General features: G+C 37.0%; 1 protein-coding gene across 3 annotated transcripts in view; it reads left to right on the top strand.

Annotated features, from left to right (window-relative positions):
• ZFPM2 (zinc finger protein, FOG family member 2) overlaps positions 1-22,140 on the top strand; it is a 325,424-nt gene that overhangs the window by 291,102 nt on the left and 12,182 nt on the right. For all 3 annotated transcript variants that reach the window (XM_082753383.1, XM_082753384.1, XM_082753385.1), the window contains one exon: positions 20,298-20,504. In XM_082753383.1, coding sequence (XP_082609509.1) covers positions 20,298-20,504 — 207 coding nt within the window. The remainder of the gene's footprint in view (positions 1-20,297; positions 20,505-22,140) is intronic.

Below are 22,140 nucleotides of genomic sequence, written 5' to 3' on the forward strand. Positions count from 1 at the left end.
TGTGCTGAACATGCTTGAGAAGTGTCATTTGCAAATCATATATTTTTTTTTTTTAGCTAAAATCTTTTTTCTAGTTATTATAAACACAAGACTTCCAGAATTCTTCAGAATTAAGATATGTTCAGGGGATTTTATGTCTTTTGAGTTTTTCTTCCTCAGAATAATTTCTATTAATTTTTTTTTTCTTGATTAGTAATAAGTTCAATAAGAGGATTGAAATAACTTAAAGATTGAGTTACTTTGGTAATGGCAGATTGAAATTGAACTGCTGTAGCCTGTGCCTTTGCAGGAGGGAAATAAAACCTGCAGGAGTACTTTTACAACCATTTTACTCTGGAGAAACTGAGGATGTAGTTAGAACACCCTAAAGTGCACAGAGGGCTCATTCATTGCCCACAGCTGCCCTGGTCTCCTGGCAAGCACTATCTGTTCTGGGGGTTGTCCAGTGTCCTATGGGAATTCTTTACTAGAGAGGAGCTTGCATCCCTAATTCTCTTGCCTGGGACATGATCTTTTTTTTGTAGGAGCTTTTTTTTTAAAATATATATATGTATATATATATATTTTTTTTTTTTCAGAAAGCTTTGCACTTAGATTTTTTAGCATGGCTGTTTCTGGTAGGTATTTTCTTCAGCGATAACCTCCTAATTGCTCAGTGGTTAAATGTGTGTGCACTGATTTGACTATAACATCGAGGGAAACAAATGCTGAAGCTAGGTTCCATTGCTGGAAGAGATGCTGTTCCATTTTTCAGTACCACATCTTAAACAGTGAAATACAGCTTTAGGAATAACATTAGCTATTGCATGACAGATTTTAGAAGAGGCACAAGTCTGTTGCAAGATTTAAAGAATGGTTGTTGATAATGGATGGATTTTTTAACATATTTACTTTTCAAATACAAGCTCAGTTACATAGAAGCTAGACCAATCAGACAATTTATCTGATAAGCCATTAAATGTTTCCTGTTTAATGGTAACTCTTTAAGACCAGTACTCTTAGTCAGGCATTATTTTTATCTGTTGGAAATGCTATACTTAGAAATGCCACTGATGGATAAATATTCAATATCTGTGCACATTTTTTAAGATCAACACTTTCCATGTCTTTACAAAGTTAATTTTGTGCTGTGTGTCTTCTTTGTGAAATTACAATTTACATTTTGATTCACCATAAAATTCAGTTCCAACTTTTCCTACTATTCCATTCTAGAGATCCGGCTGCTTTTATTTGACAGATTGTCCTTTGATCTCAAGGAGACAATTGCTGTTTTACTCCTTTAATGAAGCTTGTATTATTACAGGCAAAATGAATATTAGACCAAATGGTAAAAGAAATCCCAGAGGGAAACATGCTTCTCTGTCTGGATCTTGGAAAAGCAGAATAATGCACTTCAGTCAATGATTATACTGAATAAACCTGTAGTACTTATTTACTGATTTCCTCTTTTTTCTTTTTTTTCTTTTCTGTCTTTTTTTTTTTTTTTTTTTTTTTTTAATGGCTATTTTGGGACAACATTTCTGTTTGTGAGATTCCACATGGTGACTGAGAATTTCTCTGTCACCAGTGACATGTTAGGCAGCTGTTAAGTGTTACTGAGATCATCTGGTAAAGGAAGAGGAAGTAAAACAAGATACCTTATTTATACATTTAAGCAGTTAATATCCATTTCTCACCTGGCCTCTCAACAGACGCCAGTCTGGATCATGTTTCTTTTCCTTTTGGACCCTTATTTCCTAGAGGCGAGGTAGGATCTGATTTGAAAATGACAGTCCAGAGAGGAACTGGAGGTGGGATGGACACACATGAATAGGAATAGAAGAATAGAAAGGAATAGAAGATAAAGGTTCTTGATGTCAAAAATATCTTAAACATTTGAGAAAGGAGGTGTAGAAAAGGAGGAGAACCCAAGCAACATGATTCCTAGCAGCACACGTATAGTCTCTTGCCTAATATGACCACACTAAGTGACCACAAACCAGCAGATTTATTAACATCTTTGATAAACTTTTTGTTCTCTTGATTATTTTTCCACCTGCTATGCCTTTTGTAAACACAGAGTCAGCTTTGGGAATGGTATTTTATTGGTTTGTGGCTGAGCTACATTTCAAAAATGCATATGCTACAAGTGAAGGCTTTTTAAGAACACTCTGAGGTCTGTTACTGTGTGCTTCTAGGTGCCATCACACACACAGAAAAGGCTGCTCAAAAAGAGGATGCAATTTGACTAGAGTAATGCTAATTATCTTAACACAAATCGATTTGATGACCAGAAAGATACTCATACTCTGGCAGATGTGCAAAGACAACGAGCTTCACCTGCCCACATTGATTTCTGACCCTGCTCTATATCTGAATCCTGAAACAACAATAAAAACAGGGAAAGGACGAACTCATGAATCCGCACTAACAAGAGGAAGGAGCATAACATTTGTTGTGTTTATCATTAGTCAAAACTGAACAATCTCAGAATAAGCAACAGTTCTGAGAGTTAAGTCCTACTTTAAAAGAAATTTTAACCCCAGGGATCAAAATGTGGCTGTGACTAATGATAATGTGTGACACCCAAACTATTTGTCTTATGAATTCGATGTGGAATTCTTTCTAATATAGGTAAAATAGCATATAAGCATTTGACACCTGCGAGCAGAAGAGACAAATGTTTTGCCAGTTCTTACTACACAGCATATTTTCATTTTTGGTAGGATAAAAAAAGAATTTGATTTCTTTTTCTGCTGTTTTTCTTGTGAAGTTATGTTAGAGAGAATTTGATTTCTTTTTCTGCTATTTTTCTTGTAAAGTTATGTTAGAGAGCAAATAGGAGCAATGAACAGAGATTTAAAGTGATGAGCTGTCCCATGGCTGTTTACAAGTCAGGATTTCATTTTACATAGAGTTCTCTATAGTGACTTTTTAAAATTTAAATTAGAAACATGGCCAGCAATGCATGCAAAATGTTCATTCATTGTAGTAAACTACAAAAATATTGCTTTTATGCAATGAGAATGCCATTGTAGAATTTTAAAAGGCACAGAAATAAAAGGCTCTGTATTGGAGTGATTTAAACAAACTCACTAGGATATAGTAGATGATTAAAATACAATCTATAATTACATTACACTGGTATCAGGTAAGGATAAAAGCCTATAAATACACTGGGGTCAGGGTAAGCATAAAAAATGAAACAGTTATTTGAATAATCTGAGATCAAGTTGCAGTAATTAAAAATGAATGTATTATTCAAATGAAGGAATTAGGTTACAACACTCCTTATATGAAAATATTATTGTGACAGACTGAAATAAGTTGGAAGTGATTTTGATAAAAAATTGGGGCAAGAAATATAATGATTTACATTGGGGAAAAAGTAGACAATCTGTGCGGATGAATTTTTGCAGCCCCTCCTTCAAATCCCTCATCAAAACTCGTACCTTTCAGCTGGCCTTCAAGAATCATCCCCTACCCCTTGCCTCATTCTGGACTTCACTCTCTCAGATATATAGATCAATCCATTAAAAATTAAAAGTGCTGTAGCTAAGGATTGTACATACACTCACAAAGGAATTAATGGGATCTGCACCCACTAGCAGGCATATTGTTTAATCTACCCTACACATTGCTGTTTATCCATTTTTATTGCCATTACCCAGGTCATTTCTGTCATTTGTCTCCTATTCTTTCTTTGTCATCTCCTGTCACTTTGGAGGCCAAAGTCTACACATAAGACTAACAGGAAACACTGTTATTCATGTAAATAGTTGATGGTTACTTGCAGATTAAGCACTTGTTACTACAAATAAAGGTTTTTAAATCTGACCTTTCCAAGGCTGACTCCTTGGGGCAGGAACCTCTCTGGAGATGTCTTGAATATGTAAACCAAGGTTCTTTAATTATTGATAATAATTAATAATTAAAGAAACTTGGTACTTTTTCAGGTAATAATTTTCATATCCCTCGTATTAATTAACTTTTATAAATGTGCTTTGAGAGCCAGCTCTGAGTGTCTTTTTGCCATTGCCTATAGCAGAAGAGTAGAGAGCTGCTCTGCAGGTGCAAGTATGCCCACCAGCAGATCCATTTGAAATTCTCCCAGAAAAGTGAATGAGAACACATCAGAAGTCAGAGCAAGATCTGGATTAGCCTTCTTCATTTCTGTCCATTGACTGCAGTCTCAGTGTCTCTGCTGTGACTGAAATTCTCCTCAAATCTTTCTACCCTCTGCAAAACTCTGTTGAGAAATCATTTAGTTCATTTAAAATATGCCCAGCTATGCCCTCTTAAATCCTCTCTTGATCTGTCTATCATCTCACAGTACATTTAAGCCTCTCATTCTTACCTGTAAAATCCTTCATATTTCTCTTTTGTAGTCTCTTTTGTCTTCCCCTCAAAATGTTGGGTTTGCTATGTCCAAGAAAGTGGTTGTTTTTTCCATTGTTTATCTTTTTGTCTTACAATGACTTACACATTTGTCAAAAGGTTGCTCATGCCAGAACTTTCTTCTGGTATTGCCAGCCCTTTTCTTCAAATTCCTTCTCAAATATCATGTTATCTTGGCACTCTTCCATTTCCAGAGAACTGGATGTATCTATTAGATATAGATTAGATATCCGAGCTAACGTTTAAAAAGCATTCAATTGTACATAGGGGACTTAAGGTCAAGAAGCTGAATAATCTTGAATGACCTGTCAAAACCAGCCAACAAAAGCCTTTTTTTAAAAAAAAAAGTTACAACTACAGCTTGCTATTTCCATTTCTCAATCTTTATTCACTCTTCAGCTGTCTGTGCAGTTAATTCAGCTAATAATACCATGCATAAGGTAAATGAGCAATGAGATAAAATGTTAATTCAGATTCACAGAGATGATTTGTGTAGAACTTCCCTGAATTGATAACTGAAGGATACAAGGTACAATATCTTGTATATAGTTTGCTCATCTCTCGTAGAGCCATTAAGTAATTTATCCTGACTACCTCTATAACAAACTCTTCAACTTTAAAAATAACTCTCTTTTAGCTGAATATCATCTCAGTAGGCAGATCACAGTAAAGACTTGAGAGAATTCTTGTAATGGCCAGTAAGTATGACACTTGCACATGTATATGTATGTTACAATGTATGTGTTACCTGACCAGCATATAGATTAACAATAATCAGTTAATATTTTATCAGTTTGTATTTAATGAAAACTGAGAATGAGGAGTGGAGTACAGGGCTGAAAGCAGAGAGGAAAGAAAATGAGAAAAGAGAATTAATCAGGAGGAAGATACCAAATGAGAACCCCCTAGCTAAAAAGACTTAAACATACAATAAGAAGCTATACTGAAAGGCATTTTATAGTGCTATGTCAAGCAGCATCTCCCAGGACTGGGGAAATAGGTCTAAACTGCCTCTCCCACACATGGGCAATATTTTCCATTATAAAGATAGACTCTAAATCCCATTTCCACTTCCAGGGTATAGAGAGCATTGATTTTTCCAGTGTCTTAATAAAGAAGTAAGAGGACACATTTTTTTGAGATAGGATAGGATGGGATGATCTTCTCAGGACCAGGAAGGCACACTCTTAACTGAAGGAGTAATGGGGCATATTAGTGATTCTGAATTGTAGATGCAGATGGTTGTCCACGTGAGTGCTAACTTTTAGCAGAACAAAAAAATAAGAGACAGTGAAGTATCTCCAGCAGGTTGTGGATACTGTGAGGTTCACTGCTTGTAAACTGGCTAGCATTCAAGCGACTGTGTTTTGGTCTGAGTTATACGTAGGTTAGGCAATGATGAACTGTGTTTTTCCATTGTGCCAGATTGCATTCAGTTTCTATACCCCAGAGAGATTCCAAGTTGTTCATTATACTTTGTCCTGGTTAAAAAGGAGGAGCAGTAGTAGATAACATTTAGTATCCAGTAGGACCAGTCAGGAAAGTGTAGAGATGAGTCTGTTAGTGGGGAGGGGGTGTGATCATGAGAAAAGCCTTAATAGCAGGGTAGATTGTCAAGCAGCCTGGAAGCTTTGATAGGTAATTGCTGCCAGTTCTTCCATTCTGCTTCGTAAAAATCTTCTATTCCCAGGGGCATCCCAAACATTTAATGGAACTTCTCTTTAATCTCTGTGACCTCCTTGCTTAGAGTAGCCTCATACCATTTCTCTTAAGATTTTGCGCTGTTCTAAGTAGGGGCCAGCAGGGACAGAGGGGTTCATGCCAGTACTCTGAGGCTAGCTGAATTTTACCTCAGTGTGTAATCCTTGCTACTCCAAAAAACAGATCATTCTTCTGCAATCCTTGACTTTGAATTTCTTCATCATTCTCATGAGACAGAGATAAGTGTTCAAAGGTTTCCACAAAGTTTTAACATCATGATTCCCATTTGTTTCAGTGGGAGCCGCACTGCCTGGAATGCTGTTTTGCTCAGCAACAGAATAATGATGAAGTGGCCGGTGTTGAATAATTTCCAGTCTTAGTTGCAGCTTTTAGCTCTCCGGTTTCGTACTAGAATGCTTTAAGCAGAAGTAAGTGCCTACTTGGTCTTAAGTAAGCAAATGAGATTTGGTGAAAATATTCTGATAGCTGAGCATGGACAAACTTCACTGCACACTGCCTTTGCATGGCTTGGTGTGCTGTTTGGGTAAAGGAGTGTTTCGGCCACGGATTTGAGAAGGCAGGCTGGAGGACAGTGGTCACACTCTGACTGTCACCGTGCTGGCCCAGTCTGATAGTCTGTGTGGCAGCGTGTGATGGATGTGTACCAGTCTGATCGTCTCTGCTCAAAAATGCACTTTCAGCATCCATCATAGTCTGCTCATCAGCAGTCGTGACAAGAAACGCGTTCTTGCAGATGCTTTATTTACAGCAGGGTATCATTTTTCTGAAAGTTTTTATGTAACTACAGAGAACCAAAAAGGCGATTCAGGTTTGTAGTTTTCCAGGGATGCCAATTCACCCGCCAGCGAGCCTCAGAGCAGAGGAATGCCCTCTTAGGGCTTTTTATAGAATTGTATTGCATGGATCTAATGCCGTTTTCAAAGCATAGAGGTAAAGGTAAAGGAGAAGGTAAATATCTCCTAAATTTCTCCTTAAATGAGCTATTCAGATTTTTAAACAGTTTGCGTGTTTTGCACATCTGAGAGATGTCAGTAATCTGCATTACCCTGGGTGGGTGGGCATGTGGCTCGGTGCCCCCCAAACACGGACCCCCAAACCTGTCCTGTGGGACCAGCGCTGTCGCCCTCACAGCCCCTTCGCTCTCTGTCACAGGCATGAAACCTTCCGGCTCTGTCATGACAGAGAGGACACGGGCCGATTGTCGGGAACGTGCCAGGCATGAGGGGAGGTGGGGGGGAGTGAAGATGCAGAGAGGGCAGCGAGAGCGTTTAATCAAACTTCCCGAAACCTCCCCGCCTTATCAGGCTCGTTGGCGCGATGCGCAGTGCTCAGTGTTGTGTAAAATTAAATAAATAACAGCCCCCTCCCTCCCCTCGCCTCCCCCGGCGGGGCGGCGGCGCCATCTGCTGACGGCGGGCGGGGCGGCGCGGGCGGCCGGCGCCGCCAGGGGCGCTGCGGGGAGGGGCGGGGCGGGCGGGCGCTCTGGCCTCAGGGCCCCGGGAAGGTTCTGGAAGGGGTCTGAGGGGAAGGAGGAGGCCTGCGGCGCCCTCTGGAGGCGCCGCCCCGGGTTTCGGTGCAAAAAATAAAATAGCGTGTGGCAAAAGCACTTTGTGGTGTGGCTCACTGGACATTAAAAACAACAAAAGCGCTAAAAATGGCATGTAACTGACATGAATTAATTAATTCTGTGTTTGGGGGTTGCTTGGGTGGTTGGTCTGATGGCTGGTAAATTCATATCACACATAAAGTGATGCGACAGATAGGATAAAACGTGTATTTGAGTACCACTCCTGTGGCACTAAATCTGCCGTATTTTCTCATAAAACACCTTACAGTTTCAGTCATGTTCAGATATGCTGACATAAATAATGAGTAAGTGTTGGTTTTATTTACGGTTACTGAGAAATGCAAAATACAGTTCCGAATATAATAGATGATATTTCAATGGTAAAAGTTCTTTTAACTTTTTTTTTGTTTGTTTGTTTCAACTTTATTTATTTTTATGTGGCAAACACTAGGAATTAAAAATTCCAGATTAGTCTTGCTTGAGCTTCAGATTTTTATTTCAATTTATTAATTTATTTGTTGTATGACCATTTAAAAAAAAAAAAAAAAAAAAAAGATTTTTCAACATGGATCTTTCTCTTTAAAACAATGATACATTCCACTTCATAACACAGTTCATGCTGTGAGTGCTGTGTGTCATCCTACCATATTTTTAAAGTTTTTACTTATTAAATAATTGATATGATGAGTTGTAATTAGAGTTTTGGAAGATACTTTTCATTATAATATGATAGTTTTTAACAACTTTCTTTACAGTAATTTAAAAATGGAAATTTTCATGTTCAGTATTTAATCCTCCATGTGTTTTCTTTACCATTTACACTGTTTTTCACTTTTCCTTCAGTTTCACCCATGCCTGTACTGTGTCCAGGTACGGGCTGGTACAAACTAGAGACCTAATATAGTCATATAGTCATAATACATGTAATTATTTAAAGGTAAAATTGCCTTACTCCTTATAAGGACAGTTGTCTTGAATGGAATGTTGGTTAAATCCACATATCCCAAACTATCTTGATTTTTTTTTTCCCTATTTTCTTTTTCCAAATTCCTGAGAATGTGCTGGTGTTTGCAAACAATACTAATATTAACAAAGGGTGAGACAAAAGCTCTATGAGGCAGAGGAATATTGTCATTGAAGGAAATTAAATATTCTGTGAACATGGGTGACAGGATCATCCTTTAATTTCTTGTATTTCCGTACAATTAACAGGTCAAAAACCTATTCATTGGAAGGAATTTTCCTCTTTTTCTTTTGGATCCCCATTTTGCTTCCATTGACAACATGTTTTCCATATATGTGAAAAGTTTCATTTCAGCTAAATAGGCCATTTTAGTCTGGCTATGGAAAGTCAGTGAAAAATCAAGCTGCATTTGAAGCATCTGTGCATTTTGTACAGAAATTTCTGAAGAAGTAAACTGATTGTAAGGCTCTGGTCACAGCCTTGCATTTAGAACAGTGGGTGGCTGAGTGCAGATTGCAGAAATATTTGGTCGAGTGCATTGCACTAAGTCATAGAGCGATTGTCTGTTAAATTCAATTTTTAATGCAGACACATCTTGAGGGGCTGCCGTTCTCTGCACGGTATCAATTCTCCTGCTTTCTCCTCTTCTCACACTTTAATATTTTAGGCACTTAGCAAAGTGATTCTTCCTTCGAGGTGTACTGACTTTAGAGCATTTGAATTAGTTGGTTTTGAATTCTGTCTAAACTCTAAAGCCTTTCGCAGGACCATGTGTGTCAATACCTAGAAAATAAGAGCATGTAAATTCAGTTAATTTTCAGAAAGTTTCTGAACAAGATAGACAAAATGGGTGACCCTGCAGAGGTCCATGGAGTCTGCAGAGTCCCGCAGACTCTGGCAGGCTCCCCCCTAGGGTGCCAGCATGCTTTAACTGGCTTCCCATTGAAGCAACTGTAAGAAGTGAATGCATAAGAAAGAAAGGTAATGAAAACTGACAAGTTGAAAAGAAATTGAGAGTTTAATCTGCAAAGTTGTGCTTCAGGGGGCTTCCATCATGATATTCCCATGGAGTAGCAAAAAGAGAAAAAATTAAGAAACTGCAGAGTATGATGAACTTACATAATTTTTTCTTGCACCAGGCGGTATTTATTAATTTCTTTTCTGCCACTTTACAGCACCTCTTTGCCTCTCAAAAAAGAAAATGAAGTATACAAAACCTGGCAATCATAATGAAAGTGTGAAATGCTCGCAGATTATTTATAAGCATGCAAGTTATGTAGTTGTTGGAGATTTTCTCCCTTCTGCTCCTGCTTGGTGATGAAGAATGGTATTTTAATAGGCAGATGGTAAAGACAATTACAGTTTGGGGCTCAGCTGGGAGTTACATCAGTTTATTGCAAATTATTAGTTGATAAATGCTTTTGTTTACAAGCAAAGTCTTAAGCAGCTTTGTAATCAGTTTATCAGCTGCAGCCTGAATTTTGACAGCTTGCCTTTGGGTATACAGTCACTTCTTTCGTGGCCATTTAGAAATCATGCTGACCAGGCAGGCAGGCAGAATGGCAGCTCCTATGCACCTGTATGATGCTTGGTAAACTGATATTTCTTATTAAGCCTTATTTGAAAGTACAGAATCCTCTTTAATTGCTAATCCATGTTACTGTGTACAGCAAGTGTCTTTACTATTTGCTCATTCATGATCTTTTTTTGGTTGTTTGTTTCAATTTTGACCACAAGTAGCTTGGTCTTGCTGTTACCATTACAAGATTTGTTAATGGTGTCTCTTATGAGCTGAACAAAACCATATACTATGGTTTAAAATGCTTATTTACTCTGGACTTTGTATATAGCTAGCTCGGATGGTGGAAATGCATTTGATTGTCACAAATTTTCGGTCATTTTTACTTACAGCTTTTACTGTAAAAAGCAGAATTATAGTACTAATTTTTAACACAACTGGAGGAAATCTGTGTGGTTTTTATTTATTTGTTTGTTTGTTTGTTTGTTTAAATAAGGTCCTTTTTAAATAGAAGAGACTAAAGGAGATAGATTCTTATTGTAGCCTCTCTGACATTTACATTTTGGAATGTATTTAACATAGAGATCTACTTTTAATGCCTTTTCATCATCTGCTTGTTTAGTAAGACATCCACTGATTTGTCACACAGCCTTGATTCCAGTGCAGTCAATATGAAATCGTCTAACGGTTTGAGTGGGAGCAAGATTTTTTTTAAATCAATGAAATGTTACTTTGCTTCCAACTGAGGTAAACTAGTTCCTGGACCTTAATATGTGAGCTGAACGCTGACAAGAGGAAAGAAGGTCCAAGATGATGTGCTATAATTGCAACTGTTTTCTCAGGGTTACGGTACACACAGCTAAATACTCCATTTTCTGTTTGTTATAAAAGTTGGCTTTTGTTTCTGTATCACCCATGGTCTTGAGCTTTTTCTGGAGTGGGGTCGCTGTATTGAATAAGTAACCAGGTGTCACAGCTGGTATTTATTTTTTATTTTGATTTCGCCATTCTATAATAACTTCCCCATTTGTTCTTCTATTTAATGTGTTTATTTCCCTTACAAACACAACCTATCAATCCAGCTCCCTCTATATAATCCTTCCTTCTGCTCAGGTACCTTTGCCATTCACTCTACATTTGCCCAAGGGGAAGAAATGAGCCCGACAGTAGCAGGTACATTGATAAGATGTAGCGTACTCTGTTTTCTCTGCAAGAAAGAGGTGCCATTAAAATATATCTATTGTCTCATTTAATCACCTCATTTTTTCATACACTCCACTCTCACAAAATAACTCTGAAAAGACAATCCACAGGCTTGATTGCATTTGTAAGGCTACAAAAAGGTCACCTTACAGCTGTGCTGTTAGGGAAGCAGGGACTGTAGGAATGTGTGTATCTAAAGCATGGCTTCGCTGTGGTCAGTTGGTTTCAGCAGGCAGTTTCCTCTCTCTCTGAAACCTGGTGCATCCCCAAAAGCTGGAGGGGCAGTGGTGATCGTCTGGGAATGTCTCCTGGGACGCTCTTTGGAGAGTGCCCGTTCACTGATCCTGTAAAAAAGTGAAAAGGTAGATGAGCTTGCTGCCACAATAAATCCCAACACCTTCACTGTGGTGATGGGAGTGCAATATGAGCAATATCAGCAAGGGTTTACTGGTTTTGTTTGTTTGTTTGTTTTGTTTCAAGCTGTTTATTTTTTTTCTTTTTTCTTTCTTTTTTTTTTTTCTGAACAATAAGTAAACTCTGAAGTAACACTCAAGTGAGGTCCCAGTTAAAATGTAAAAAAGTTGTAACACTGAATTAAAAACATAGGACTTTGAAAAAAAAAAAAAAAAAAAGAAAGAAAGAAATTGCTAAACTTCCTTGTTTGAGTTTATGCTGAATTAAGGAAATATAACAGGTTTAGCATTTGTGGCAGGCTTTAATTTCAACCTCTGAGCAGCAGACTTAACTTCTTGTGATGTGGGAGGATATTACAGTTTCCAGTTTCATTCTGTAAGTATTGCCAGTTGTGCCAAACATTTAATAGTTTTACGCTGTGGACTGTCGTCCACCAGGAACTGATATCACCTAAGACTTTTTAGAGCCATCTAATAGAAAGATATGTATTCACTCTGATTAGCCCAGGATTTGAACGAGGGTCCCAGAAGAGATATATAAGCCTCTTAAATGCATAGAACTTCTAAGGATATGGGTTTAACTGTCTCCCCCTGTGGTAAATAAGCTGTGACAGCTCTATCAGGGGGGAAAATGGCAAATAAAATTACCACATTATTTTCCTGTGAATATTTTCAGAAGACTAATCTATTTTTCTTCTTTACCTAATAGAACTCTGTTGAGTGTTACACACGGACATTTAATTGGAGGAAACAAATAGAAATCCTCAAACTAACAAAAAGCTAGCAGACAACAGGGGAAAAATAAGGGGTCAAATCTCAGTGTTCGTTATACTGCTTGATCTTCAGAAAGAGTGCTCTTCATTTGGGGTTCAGCTGATGGCAAGCTTTTTGCAGTATTAATTAGCTACTGAAATGCATTTTGTGATAGTAGCCATAGCCATACTGCAGCAAGGGAAAATCTACCCCTTATAGTGACACACAACAGGCCAGGTTAGGGAGTTCACTCCCCTAGAGCACTCTTTTGTCCCCTAGGAAAAGTTCCTTTTATATTTTCCTTTCTATCTTTACTCTGCCACCTATCTGGTAGATTTAACTGTAACAGACTAGATCTAAATCTACCTGACAGATTTAACTATAAAACGATCTATTTTGAGAAAAACAGTACAACTATCCCATATGACTGAGCCAATGTCAGGCCCAAAGCTCAGGCTGACTCATGTTCAGGAGTAAGAGCTATATTCTTAGGGAGTACTTTTCTCCTCTCTTTCTGGTCAGACATTTCATATCTCAAAATGCAGGGATTTAAAAGCAGCCTTCAGTTTGGCAAGTGCCTTTAAGCTGAGTGTTCTTCTGTTGTTCTGAAAAATATCACTCTTACAGTACCTTTATTTTGCAGTTTGTTCAGTGAGTTAAAAATGAAGCAGGCTCTGTATTTTATGGTGAACAAAAAGTAATAGCAAAAGTGGTGTCTGAACTGGTTTGTCCACTGTATTAGTTTAATTTTACACAGTATGATAGATTTTACTCTTTTCTTTTTTTTCTTTTTTCTTTTCCCAGGCAGTATGCTTATAATATGTAGTGGTAGTTAAAATTAAAGGTCAAGTATCTTTTGGCAATCTGTTTAATTGGTAAACAAGGAGAAATGGTAGAAAACGCTGGCAAGTAATCTCATTAATCTCAATATGGCACTAAAACTATTATTTTAAGAAGTCTAAATTAGTAGGGGTGATTTTTGAGACACTTCACGGAGACTTATTTGGAACCTTGGCATTAAAATACATGAACGGCAAAAATGTTGTGCAAAGTATATATATTTTGTACACAAGTGAAAAATGTGAAGAATTATTTAGCAACTGGAAAGACTGTTCACAAAATGCTTTTGATTTATTGCTGTATATACTACAGATCTATATCACTTATTCTTACATTATTTTATTCAAAAACTTGTATGAACCATGAGTTGGCATGTTGTAGAATCCTGAAAAGGCATTAATCAACCTAAATAAACAAGTACATAGATCGGTGTAGCAACTATGAAGTAGTTAATAAATTTTTAGCAAATTTATTATAGAAAAAAGGTCTAAAAGAGTAGTGCTTAATTATCTGGACTCCTCTGTGCTGGGCTCTCTTTTGATTGTATTAATGAAGCAGCTGGCCCATTGTTTCTCTTTAATTCCTCTATTGTTTTAAGAATATGTCACAGCTCTTTATTCTTTTATCAGGTGCTGTGCAGGAGGATCCACACAATACCTCATATTCCTACTGTATTTGCCAATGCACAAAGAAACCTCCAAAGCATTTTTCAAAGAAGGGGCACACATAATTTATAAGTTCTCTTCCTTGTACCACTCTACTGTCAAAAATTTCAACAGTATTGGATTTGAATTAATTATATTTTTTTTATTAAACAATGTGTCTACATATAGATATATGTACTTTGTTCATGTCAAAAATGAGATCTACCCAGTTACTTGTGCCGCACTGAAATGGCATTCATTATGCTGGGTACTCACAACCCTATGGGTGAGAAGTGAGAGGAACCCAACTATGAAGATCCCATCCCATTGTGGTGTGCAAATTCTCCTTAAATGCTTAGCGTGGGCAACAAAGGAGGGAATATAATAAACTCCAACCCCCATTGCCACTACTAAAAAGCATCATTTTTTACAAATTGAAATATTTCATTGGGAGAGGAAAGTTTAATTCAGTTGATGATGCCTGGAAGTCACTAAGAGTAACACAGTCTGTTGTTTAAATAAATTCTGATAGTCTTTTGACCCTTCTTGCAAAAAGATGTGTATACAGGAAATGGGCTATTATGTTGTCGCAGCAACACAATCAAATCTAGTAAGCACAAATTTTACTATACCAAAGTAGTACTTCCGAATTAACTGGCACTGAACATTGTTTTCAATAGAAATTGCCATTGGTTTCCTAAACCTCTGTGAAAGACATATGCTATTTCTGGGTCAAGAAACAAACAAACAAAAAAGCCTTAATGGTTCAGCAATGAAAACAGACTAATACCTGAGACTGGAAAACTGGGATTGCATTTGAATATAGGTTTATATCAACGTTATTCTTCTTAATCTGTGAAAAAGCACTTCCTTCCATGAAACAGCAGTACTCATTGAAAATGTTGCTTTTAGTAACTTGCAAAGTCACCTTTCCCCAAAACAGCAGTATGAATCAAGAGGCTTTATGGTTCCATTCATTTTGAAAATGATTCCTCCCTATGGAGTTAATGGGGGAGTCTGTCCTAATTTATTTTTTTTGATTGTGACCCATTGACACCAAATGATAACTCCTTAAGATCTACAAAAAGCAACTGGGAAAAAAAAAAAAAAAAGCCCACTGTCTGAAGGATGACTGTGCTGGGGTCTCTGTCTTCACTGGAAGTGTTGTAGGGTTCTGAGAATCAAAAAGAGTGAAGGTCCATTGCTTTAGTTTAATCTTCAGAGTAAATTGCTGATTCCAGGTTGCTTTAAGGAAAAAAAAATAATAATAATCCCCAATGTAGGAGGAAAAATGAAACTCTGTTTAGAAAAAAAATAATAAATAAAATAAAATATTGTATTTTTGATGTTTGTCTTAAATAAAGTTTAGTATTAGTATGTCCATCTCTCACCACAGTAGTCCTTATTCTGAATATATAAGATAGAATATTACTGCATCTAAGTATGATTTAATTGGTTCAATTTACTATGTATTTTTTATACTGTGTGGTTCCATATCTTGATGAGCCCAGATGTAGTTGCGTTTCTGGTTTACAGCATCCCATTGCTTGCATTTATTATTTTTACAAAGCAAATGTCTATCAATCATAGAGATAAATTAGAAAAAATTGTGCAAACATGACACATCGCCAAGATTTTTCCAGCATGCTATGTAATTATTAACCTGATTTTTGCCATTGAAAGAAGCCATGAATTACAGATAGCATGGATGAAGTTAAATGCTTTTATATTAGATACATTTTGCTTATACAGTATTCTATAGGTATGGCCATACAATATAATTGAAGCTTTGTCAGCTCTGTAGCCTAGCAACAGATAATACTGTTAGGTTACTGAATTGCTCCTGGTTGACAAGTAGGGAGTATTTTTGTGTTTATCATGTTTGCTAATGATGGGATCCTTTCCAAAAGGCTTGTCTTAATCTTAATTAGAGTTTATCAGCAGAGGTCTGTATGACATTGTGCAGACACTGATTTCATAAATAATAAAAAGTGCAAGTGAAAAATTTGGCAGGAGAAGAAGATATTTAAGACCACTGATTCTTGTAAGAGCAGCATGAATTTCCAAAATGTAATCAAGTTTGAACTGTGACTCTATTCTTTATTATCGAAACTTGCAGTACACTCCAGTGCAGTTTTGACAGCAATTATGAGTATGATTTATAAGCTTCCTGTTAGGAACCAGATCTGTTTGCACAAGAATCTTGATCATAAACATTACAAAGAACAGTAAGTCCACAGTTTTTCAGAGACATCAGACCTTACTTTTTCTTTTGCATATAAAGTGTTTTTTGTTGTTATTGTTTTTTTTTTTTGTTTGTTTAGTTTATTTAAGGGCAGTTTTTGTTGTTGTTGTTTTTGATTTGGTTTGGTTTGGTTGTTGTTTTGTTTTGTTTTTTCAAGCAGCAAAAATGTTTGCCGTGAAAGATGCAGACAAAGAATCCTGAAATAACCTTTCTGTTTGGTGGAAACTCTGGAGGTATCAGTTAGCTGCTTCAGTGCCTGATGTCATTTGATAAAGAACTTATGCCAATGCAATTGGAATGTAATTTTTTGCTCTGGCTTGCACAGTATGATATTCTCTAACTTTCCCAACTTTCTGTGATTAAATAAGCATTTCTAATTCCTTGCAATGTGAGCTAGCAAAAGAATTGAAATACATACATAAACGGTGTTTATGGACGTTTTTATTTTCTTCTGCTGCTGACATGTACGTGTTACAAAGCAGGTGCATTTCTTGTTAAACACAGACATAAAACAATATTGCAGGCTCGAGAAATTTTTATTTCAATTCCAGGCAGAACTAGACTATAGAAATAGTATTTAAAATAGTTTTTCAGTGTCACAAAGCCTTCTAATATTTCAAAAACTTCCCTCCTACACTGGAATACGAATAAGACTTGTGTAGAACCAGTAAGACCCTCTTCACTATAAATAGATGACGAGCATACTCATTAGGGGCAAGAAGAGGGCCATGTCATCAGTCTACTATTGCCTTGCCTTCTAACCAAGTAGTATAACTGCTGTTTCATTTCTGGGGCCCAGTCACTCTTCCTTATTAGAGCTTATCTGGAGGTTTCCTTCTTTTGATGACTGAGTCTATCCTAGGACAGAGCAACTTGGTCTGGTAATGCTTTGTCAGAACTATTTCACCGCCATAAGTTTTTTCTGACAAAAGAACAAGTGGTTAAAATTTTTTAAGCCAGCTTAGCCATAATGTCATCTCATGCAAATGACAGGCTTTTACATTTCCTTATGGAATCTTCATGTTCTGTAAATATTTCAAGCAAACATCTTCCTATCTCCTTCTCCATTGCCACCTGTACTTAGCAAAGACTATTTATAGCCATCCTTATTATCCTTTTAAAATCCCTCATTAACACTGCCCTTTGCTTTATGAAAAGATGTTGTGCTCTTGAGATATCACTGTGTACGTACGTGCCTGTTGTGTTTTAGCTTGTAGAAATGTTTGTGGGAAGCAAAACTTCTTTCCTGTTTTGTAACCACCACCTGTAAGGAAGCTGTGATCCCTAACAAGGATCAAGGATGTCTACCATAATTCATATGATAATCATAATTGGAACTTCCTATTAAATTTAGAAGCCTCTGTTAGGATCTCTGCACTCCATTTTCCTGACTATGCAATACAAAGCTTAAGAAGACTTCCCTTCCAACATGCACATGATGTCCATGAAGACCACGACATTTTTATGTGGTATATTTTTATGCATTAAGGGGAATGAAGTCATTTCTGTCTTCTAAAACCCCAGGTATTTCCTTACACCAAGCATAGAAGGGGACAAGAGAGGACTGTGCTGGGTCCTGTCCCAGTGGATGAAAATTGCTGCAGAGGTGACACCCTTTATTTCCAACAGCTGGAGGCATGCATCATTTGGGAGTTCATCTAAGGATTTAACTTTAACAAGATATCACAGACTCTTGAAATCATAGATATGTATGCCACGATCACTTAAACACCTCATTTTCTCTAGAAAATGTGAAAATCACTCTGTACTTCATGGATCTGAATTATCCTGGGCTGAAAGTTTGTATTCAAATGTAGGAGTGGATTAAAATTCTGTAGTTCTGGTTTACCATGCTAGAAATTGCTTTGCTCCCAAAGCTGTTGCACATCCCATTCAGCTGTGCCTGCCATAGGTGTGACAGCCTCCAGGAGCTGGGTGGAGCAAGCAGCCGAGGTCACTACCCTCCTCAGCTGTCCTGGCGTAATCTCCTGCTGGACATGAGTCAACACCCTAAGGAGCTCTAACACAAGGAGACTGAGTCAGCCTTTTAGCCTGATTACAGCTGGAGACCCAGTAATCAACTTCACTTTTTTTTTTTTGTTTGTTTGTTTTGTTTTGTTTTGTTTTTCTTCCCCAAGGGTACAGCATGTCAAGATGTTTGCTGGGATAAAGTCTCAGTTGGTTCTTCTGCACTGACTCATTTTTATTTCATTAAGGAATTCAGTGAATAATGCAGCATAGGAAGAGCTTTTATTCTACATTAGATGGACTCAAACACATTGATTATTACTTTTTCCATATGAAAATAAAATAGGAGTGCATAGTAATAATAGAAATCATATTTCCTCCCAGAAAATAAAATGTATGTTGTTTACAGTGAGAGTACCCAGTTTCAGGTTGAGAAATTGCAGTGTGTATCGTGTATTTTATCTATGAGACTAATTAATTATGCTTTAGGAATTTAGCCTGGTTCTCCCTTGAACAGGTTTTGTACTTGTCTAAATCCAAAGGCTTCTGTACTCTTTACTTATATGAGACAATAAGTCCAACTGTGCTCTTCAAATGTTTGATTTCCTGCTTGGTCATTAGAATTCTGCATTTGTAGACATTTATCTTCACGTTTCATCTTCTTATTCTGTAGAGGAAATTACTCAGATTTACACCATTTAATGCTGTGATTTTTGGATGGTTGTAAACAGCATGCTTTGGTCCCATTACAGTAAATTTCATATAAACTTTGGAGCCACCTTCAACTGCTGTGTTACCAAAGGGTGAATACAAAGACACTTTTCTGCTTTGAAACTTTTACACCACTTTGAGGTCTGGAAGCTTAGCTTTATTTTTCCACTGAAACACATTGTCACTGATGCTGTTTTGTTTGCTCATCTTTGAAAGCTAATAGACTGGTTTAATTAATTGTCCAAGATTTCTGTAAAACAATGTCCTAATTCTTCCATTTAGCTGTGGCATATCATACACTGTTGTTATCTCCTCTACCAGATTTTTGCAACAAGTTGTTTTAAAACTATAATCTCTTTGAGGGGAAAAAAATGAAGTGTAGTTGAAAAGGCAGTTATGCCGAAAGATAAACACAGCAATATTACTTATCAAAACGAGTACAGTTTTTGCTTGCCTAATGAATACAACATATAGCTTTTTCTATATATACAAAACCTGAGGAAAAAAAAGCTTTATAACATATAAAGTATGCAACATTATTTCAGGCATAACTGTATTGGATATGTATCTAGGCCTGAGAGTGTAGATAACACAATATAAGTGCTTTGCCTGTCTAAACATGTTAAATAAATGAGCATTCACTATCGCATTCAAATACATTAGTAGATGTACTCGCATAGTTAATTTTCTTTTTAATGCACTACACGTGACATTTGCAGCACAGAGCTATAGTGTATCTTACTGTTTGATGAAAGTTCTTCCACCTCCCCCCACCTTTTAAACAAACCTTTATTTGAATAAGCCTTTATGAAACAGATCTTTGGCATATCTTCTTTTCAGGAAGTTCAGTCAGTGTAAGCAGAGATAAAGCAGTCATGTTACAAAGAATATTACATAAGGGAAGATTTTTTAGAGAAAGATGGTGGCAAACATAAGGGAGGGGAAGAATGTCCTTAAGAGGAAATCTGATGTCTTTTTTTTTTTTTTTCAGCTGTTTGGTTTTATCGTGCTGTGATTTGGTATTCAAAATAAAACAGAATTACAAAAAATACACAGGAAGTTTAGTGGAAATATTTTCACCTTGATTTTTATAATGCTGACCTTTTAGGGTAGAAAATGAAAAACTAAATGCATATCAGTGCTGCAAATAATTGGGAATAATATCCCCAAATTGTTTTTCATGTACATTGACAATTCTTATGTTGATAGAAGGAATATGGTAGATGTGAAATTTATTTGCATCTTCCCCTTGAACAAAGCTTCAAAATGAAAAAAAAAAAAAAAAAAAAGCGTAAAGACATGGTACTGATGTTTAAGTTCTGGAATATGATATCTTCAATTAAATTTTATTTTTTATTACTTTTCCTGTAGGAGGGCAGCTTTGGTGTACCACGACCAAGGCCATCTCAGAGGGTGAAGAGCTAATTGCCTTTGTTGTGGATTTTGACTCAAGGCTGCAAGCTGCTAGTCAGATGACTCTTACAGAAGGGATGTATCCTGCACGCCTGCTGGACTCAATACAATTGCTCCCTCAACAGGCTGCAATGGCATCTATTTTGCCTACAGCTATTGTGAACAGTAAGTGGTGAATGCTATTCTCTAGCTTTGTTTTAAAACAGCAGTATTCTAAAGAACATACAGATATTTATATGAATTTATATATTATGAACATATTCGTAAAGAACATAAAGATCTAACAGTGAACTCAAGACCACAGAAATTGCATGACCTAAAACACACAGCTCAAAGTCTGGGTTGGTTTCCCCATCATCTCACATGAACTCACAGACAAGAGGAGGAAGAAAAATGTTCTGGCAGCTGAGCTCACCCAGAGCATCAGACCTGCCCTCGTGTCACAGTCCTGTCATCTGCTCACAGAGGTGATAGAAACTGTTAAAAAAGCAGATGAGATAGGCCTGCTAAGTCAGAAAGTCCAGCCTTTGCTGCTCAAGTCAGCTTGTTGCTTATAGTTGCAGCTTCTGGCAATAATTCACAATAGTCAATGGAAAGATAGAACACATCTCTCCAGTGGCTGTTTCAAAATGCAGCAGTGATCATTACTTATAGCATCCCTGATTTATTGTAGTATTTACTGTTCAGTGTTGCTATCCAAGAATGTTTTCAAGTCCTCTAGACATCAATAGACCCTATCATGGACAAAATATACTATCTAATTAAGTGTTGTCCTTAGAGAGGAGGGACATTAGCACATAAGTGAGTTACTGAGCTGGGACAGTTCAACTTGAATTATTTCCTAATTAGATTTCATTTCTTCAACTTTTTTTTTTTTTTTTTTTTTTTGTGTTACTGCTTCTTACCTTTATACAGCCCTAGTTTCTCACCCTCCTCACCAAGTACTTTCCAAACTTTAAATGTTACCATAGTCCTCACCACTTATCATACAGGCCTACTACACATAGTTATCTCTTTCAGGGTTGTTTTTCTTTTTTTTTTTTTCTGTAAGACTGACCATTAAGACTTTGCATCATAACACCTCCCCATGCTTCCTGTGGTTTGTAAGTAGTGTGGTTAGATACAGTGAGCTGCTGAACACAGTATGTCAGGTGTGAACGCACCTAAATCACACGGACGCATGATCTACCACTCAGATTCACGTGGAATAATATTGTCACGAACAGTCACACCTTGAAGCTTTTCAGACAGGACTAATTAAAATATCTGTGGTAAATATCTGTGGTAACACCTTTCATTCAGATTCAGTCTTTTTTTTTTTTTTTTTTTTTTCATTGCTGGTTTTCTGGGTAAACAACTGTCATAGCTATACATTTACTGTTAGCCTGTTTTAAAAGATAAACCTTAAATTGTCCAAGTCATCTGAGTCCTTCCTCTCAGAGAGTTGACAGCAATCTCAAGCACTTTAGATAATGACATGCATTTTTACCCTAGCACTGGGGCTGCTGTGAGGTGATATCTCTGTTGGCAGAACCAACAATTAACATCATACAGTATCTTTCCAAAAGATACTGGGCTGGAAGCCCCTTAAATGGACCAGCAAATTACCACAGTTAAGACAGACCATTGTTTGTAGCCAACAGCTACAAGGAAGCCACCAGGGAAGGAGTTACCTAGTGTAAAGGATAAAGACTCATTTGCAACTTGTTTCAGCTGAAGATACAGTTTTGTGCAAAACCGTGCAAGGCCAACTCTGGGCTTTGGCAAAGTAACCAGGTTTCTACAGCACCAAATTGCTGGA

Source organism: Aythya marila, assembly GCF_965140915.1.
Source record: "Aythya marila genome assembly, chromosome: 2".
In the NCBI taxonomy this organism is placed as follows: Eukaryota; Metazoa; Chordata; class Aves; order Anseriformes; family Anatidae; genus Aythya; species Aythya marila.